At 40.4% G+C, this 5,398-nt stretch overlaps 1 protein-coding gene across 1 annotated transcript in view; it reads right to left on the reverse strand.

Moving 5' to 3' along the window:
* The window catches only part of srd5a1 (steroid-5-alpha-reductase, alpha polypeptide 1 (3-oxo-5 alpha-steroid delta 4-dehydrogenase alpha 1)), a 12,659-nt gene that overhangs the window by 3,085 nt on the left and 4,176 nt on the right, over positions 1-5,398 (reverse strand). The window contains exon 3 of the mRNA XM_032535121.1: positions 4,673-4,774. Within this exon, the coding sequence (XP_032391012.1) occupies positions 4,673-4,774 (102 nt within the window). The remainder of the gene's footprint in view (positions 1-4,672; positions 4,775-5,398) is intronic.

Genomic DNA, 5,398 nt, shown 5'->3' on the forward strand with positions numbered 1-5,398 from the left:
GAAGCTGTTGCTTAACCCTCATGTTGTCCTTGGGTCAAATTTGACTCGTTTTCAGTTAATAAATAATATTTATATCAAAATGTACCCACGACACTGAAAAAGTGACAAAAATGTTGGAAAAAGCGATTGTAATGTATAAAAAAAAGTGACCAAAACGTTGTTTGTTTTTTTCATGGTTGATGTGAAGACACCACAAGGGTTAACCACACCTCACCTCTCCTTGTCAGTTCTTAAATATGCATCCATGTTTAACACAGTAAAGGTTATATACTCTAAAATAATATCCACCATCAAAACCATCTTTCATCTGTTTTGTCAGTGAATTGTTGTCATTGTTAATCAACTTGATTTAAGAATTTTCAGAAATGTGAGTTTTCTTGATATAAGTGATAAGCCCTTATCATACTTTGTTTTAAGGGAACAGTTCCATATTTTGGGAAATAAACCTGTTTTCTTGCTGAGATCAGTGGATCCCATCCATTGTTTTTATGGCAGGAAGTGTAATAAACCATGACCAAAATAGTCATTCTTTCATTGTAATACTTAAGGATGGAAAAATTGTGAAAACAAATGATTCCCTTTTTTGCTGGGGACCCCCTAGTACTCCCTCAAGAACACCTGGAGGTCCCCGGACCCCACTTTGGAAACCAATGAGCTAGACAATCTTTTCATATCTGTGAGTTCAATATAAGCTGGAGCCAGCAGCCAGTTAGCCTAGCTTAGCATAAAGACGGAAAACAAATAGGGGGACACAGCTAGCATGGCTTTGTAAAACCTTTTTTTTTACCCTTTAATTTGGTATTTATTAGACAAAAAATATATTACACATTGGTGAGATTAAGCTGTGCTGGCAGGCAGACTTATTTACCGTTGTTACTGGACAGAACCAGGCTAGCTGTTTCCCTAGCGTTCATTTTAAGCTAAGCTGTAGCTCCATATTTAGCGTGCAAACATGAGTGTGATGTTGAGCAGATGAGCAGTAGACTGACTGCTTTACTGCGCATGTATCTTGAATCAGTCAGGTTCCAGACCTAATGTCCATGTTCCAGCATGGGGCTGTCTAACATGATTACTATAAACACTGTGTGGTTTACAACATTTTTCTCTCGGTGTCGAGCACAGCAAAGCTACACACACACAAACACTACAAGTAGTGTGAGTCACTGACACACAGCTGAGTTGGAGCAGGAAGAACCTTTTTAAACACTAATGGGAGGGTTCACAGAGGGAAAGGCACAGAGGAAAAGATAGCCATTGACAACCTGTGATTCTGCTTACAGTTTGAGCCTGTATAATCATGTGACCACACTGGGAAATTAGCATCTAGGCTTGTGTACGAAGACCGCAGAGTTGTGCGCCATGATGTGATTACTGCTTTCTTGACTTTCTTGTCACCCCACGACAGTGGTGAAAAAAAGTCGCAAGCTCTAAACCTACAGTAATTTGAAGTAATGTTACAATGTAAAATGTGTCTTTACCATTACATGTCCTGCATTCAAAATTCCAAATATTCATTTTGAAGAATGGAGCCATTCAGTCGGTAAATATAAGAAATTTTAATTGTACATTGTCAAGGTTGGCTACAGTAACTAGCAGTCTTGTATAAAATACTTAAATAATACTTGAGTAAAAGTACAAGTATCTTACCAGAAAGACTGGCGGAAGTTAAAGTCACCTTATAGAATATTACTTTACTAAAAATCTAAAAATATCTGATATTGACAGTTTAAGTATTGCAAGTAATTTTCTGATATTAGATTGGTATTAGAAAAAAAACAAAAAAAACATTGGTTATGAACTTTATGGCCAAAGGGGTGTACTGCTATATTCATTACCCTTGTGGTCGGCGTGGTCATGGTCTGTTACAGCAGGTGTTTCCATGACATTATGCATCATTATGTTTCCATCTCTTCTACTTTAGTTTGGGCTTATGCTTTTTTTGTTGCCGCTTGGCAACAGACAGACATTACGTCACCAACTGGAATAGACTATGCATTAACTCGCAATCTAGGAGCAATGATTCACAAACCTGCTTTTTTCCATTGTAACAAAATGTCTTGGGATTTTAATAATAATAATAATAATAATAATAATAAAAAATTCTTTACTAGTCCCACAAGGGGAAATTACAATTTGTTGTTTTTACACACAGGCCTGAATTACACACACGTGCTCAGTACCTATACATGCACTAAATAAAGAGATGTCAGAGAGGGGGGGGGCTGCCCATGGAAAGGCGCCCCGAGCAGTCGGGGGGTCGGTGCCTTGCTCAAGAGCACATTAGCAGTGCCCAGGAGGTGAACTGGCACCTCTCCAGCTACCAGTCCACCACCACACTTTGGCCCTTATGTGGACTCGAACCAGCGACCCTCCGGTTCCCAACCCCCTACAGCCTGAGCTACTGCCACCCCCATTATTATTTGTATTTTGATTGATAATCATATTGATAGGAACGAGTGACTAAGATGCTTAGGGGAAATGTAGTGGAGTAAAAGTATACAATTTTTTTTAGGAAATGTAGTGGAGTAAAAGTAAAAGTTTCCAGAAATGTAAATAACTACCAGTTAAATACTTGAAAATCAACAAAGTATTTGTACTTTGTTACATTACAACACTGGTAACTAGTAACTACAGCCTTCATATACAGTTGAGGAAACTAGGTGAAAGAACAATATTTTAGTGGAGTTAAAGTCCAGAGGATATATGAATGTACAAAATGTAATTTTCGGCTGCTGAGGGTCTCTCAATCCAAACAACGACAAAAGACGGAGCCATGTTTCTCCCGGTTAGGATTCCTCCAGGAGGTTTTTACCAGGAGCTGAATTATGCTCAGAGGTCTCCTCCTCTCCAAGACAAACAGACCCGGCGCTTTCAACTGGTAAAACTCGGAATATAGCAGTTTCACGTTCTGTGTCAATAATCTGTGTTACTCAAACGTTTGGCAAGTCAACGGAGGGGCTGTGAGCTGAGCTGCAGCTAGCCCAGCTTCTTTCTCTAAAAACCTTTTTTTTAAAGATTATTTTTGGGGCTTTTTTATCCTTTATTAGAGTTGATAGGCATGAGAGGGGGAGAGAGAGATGGGGGATGACACGCAGCAAAGGGCTGCAGGTCAGATTTGAACCCGGGCCGCTGCAGGACTCAGCCAAAACGGGTCCCCGGTTTCTCAAAAACTTAAAAGGTCAAGACGTCTGATGACTATAATCCTTCATCCGGTTAAAACTTTTTTAGTTAAAAATGAGTGTATCATAGAAATGTGGCATAAAAGTAGGGTTGCACAATATTGACAAAAGGTGATTTTGTGATATATGTTTTTTTTTTTTTTAAGATTATTTTGTGGGCATTTGCGACCTTTATTTTTGACAGGACAGCTGAAGACATGACAGGGAATGAGGGGGGGGGATGACATGCAGCAAAGGACCGCAGGTTGGAGTTGGACCTGCAACCCCGGCGCTGAGGCGCAAAACTCTATACATGGGCGCCCACTCTACCAACTGAGCTATCTGGGTGCTCGTGATATTCAATATTGATATCAACATCGATACATCGAAACATAATTACAAAAGTTAACGCATCAAAAATAGATTCATAACAAATTAAGTTTTCTTATAACACAAGTTTTATTTAAACGGACTGTCATATTGGACTGGTCCAACATAAATAAATAAACATAGAGCATGTCTGCAGAACTGGACATGTTGTACTTGTTGTACAGTATCAAATAAATAAAGACAACAGGACACAGCTTTCCTTTTGCTTCTCTGATTCTTTCCGTTTTGTCGTCTCTTTCTATTCCTTCACTTACACCGTCACTCTGTTGGAACATGCACACGCGTGGTACGCTCCATAGGGTTTATCACGGCGTGGACCCGTGCACAGACCTGCACTAACATATACAAGTGGCACGGCCACTGGCCAATGAAATGGTGATCCTTATAGCGTTTCAATCGGATTCTAAATCAAACACAACTAAGCAACACAGCCAACGGACGGGATGCAGCACACCCCAAAATAAACTAAATATTGCATACTTATTGCAACACTTTCGATATATTGCGATATTGAGTCGAGATTATATATCTTGCACCCCTACTTAAAACTGGATAAAAAGTAAATTTATGAAAACCACAACGCTGATGCATGCACAAAGGGCTATGACGCCATTGACAGGAAACCAAATGAGACGAGCCGTGTCCTTGGTTACCATTACAGATTTATCTGGGTTTGAAGATGCATTTTATATCTTTAAAGAAATGTATTTATGTATTAATGTTATTGGTTGCAAACAGGACACTTTTGAAGCCGTGGTGGAGCGGAGGTCACTGAACAAACAGTCATCTGTCATGGATAACCCCGACCACCCTCTCCACCCCCCCACACTGGTCCAACAGAGGAGCAGCTTATCTAAGAGGCTCCAAAAGCTTTGATGTCGCACAGACCGCTACAGGAAATCATTCCTACCACAGGCAGTAAAACTCTTTAACACGTCATCACTGGGTGGTAGTTCAGATTTTCAGACATCACAACTGCACTAAGTGCTCCTTACACAACAGATTTATCTACAGCTTTATCACTAACAGTTGTACATTTTTATTTTCATTCCCAACTTGAAGACTTGTTCGACTGTGGTGAGAGAAATGATTTGCCCCAGTGTTTTCCCGACTAAAGCCCTTACCTGTGGGGATCTTGTAACCGGTCTCTCCGGGCTTTCTCAGGTTCCTCAGGATGTGGTCAGAGTGCATATTCACCAGCCAGCCGGCCAACCACAGCACAGACCCTGGAGACAGTCAACGGACCAAAAGCTGCTTTAGCATGACATTTTACTGACCAAATGTTCATAAAAAAAATACTTTAAACATTCTAGGAAGTACTCATATTTGCTTTCTTCCCAGTAGCGTGATGAGCAGATCAACACCACTCTCATATGTTTCTATGAGATTGTAAGCCACTTCCTCCTGGTTACAATCTTTATGCTGTTGGAAAAGTGCACGAAAAATCTGCTGCCAGGGGCCAGATAAAAGCTAAAAGTAAAAATATCATTGATATTTTCCTTCTGTCAGGGACAGAACTGAGTGAGTGTACCTGGGGTACACTGTTGGAAAAGTGCACAAAAAATCTGCTGCCAGGGGCCAGATAAAAGTGATGCTGCCTTTCTTTAAATGACTGCTCATTTCTTTAACGAACAGACACGGGTGAGTGACGCACTGTTGGAAAAGTGCGCGAAAAATCTGCTGCCAGGGGCCAGACAAAAGCTAAAAGTAAACTGAGTGAGTGTACCTGGGGTACACTGTTGGAAAAGTCAACAAAAATATGCTGCCAGGGGCCAGATAAAAGTGCACAAAAAATCTGCTGCCAGGGGCCAGATAAAAGCTAAACGTAAAAATATCATTGATATTTTCCT

Source organism: Etheostoma spectabile, chromosome 14 (genome assembly GCF_008692095.1).
Source record: "Etheostoma spectabile isolate EspeVRDwgs_2016 chromosome 14, UIUC_Espe_1.0, whole genome shotgun sequence".
NCBI classification, from domain to species: domain Eukaryota; kingdom Metazoa; phylum Chordata; class Actinopteri; order Perciformes; family Percidae; genus Etheostoma; species Etheostoma spectabile.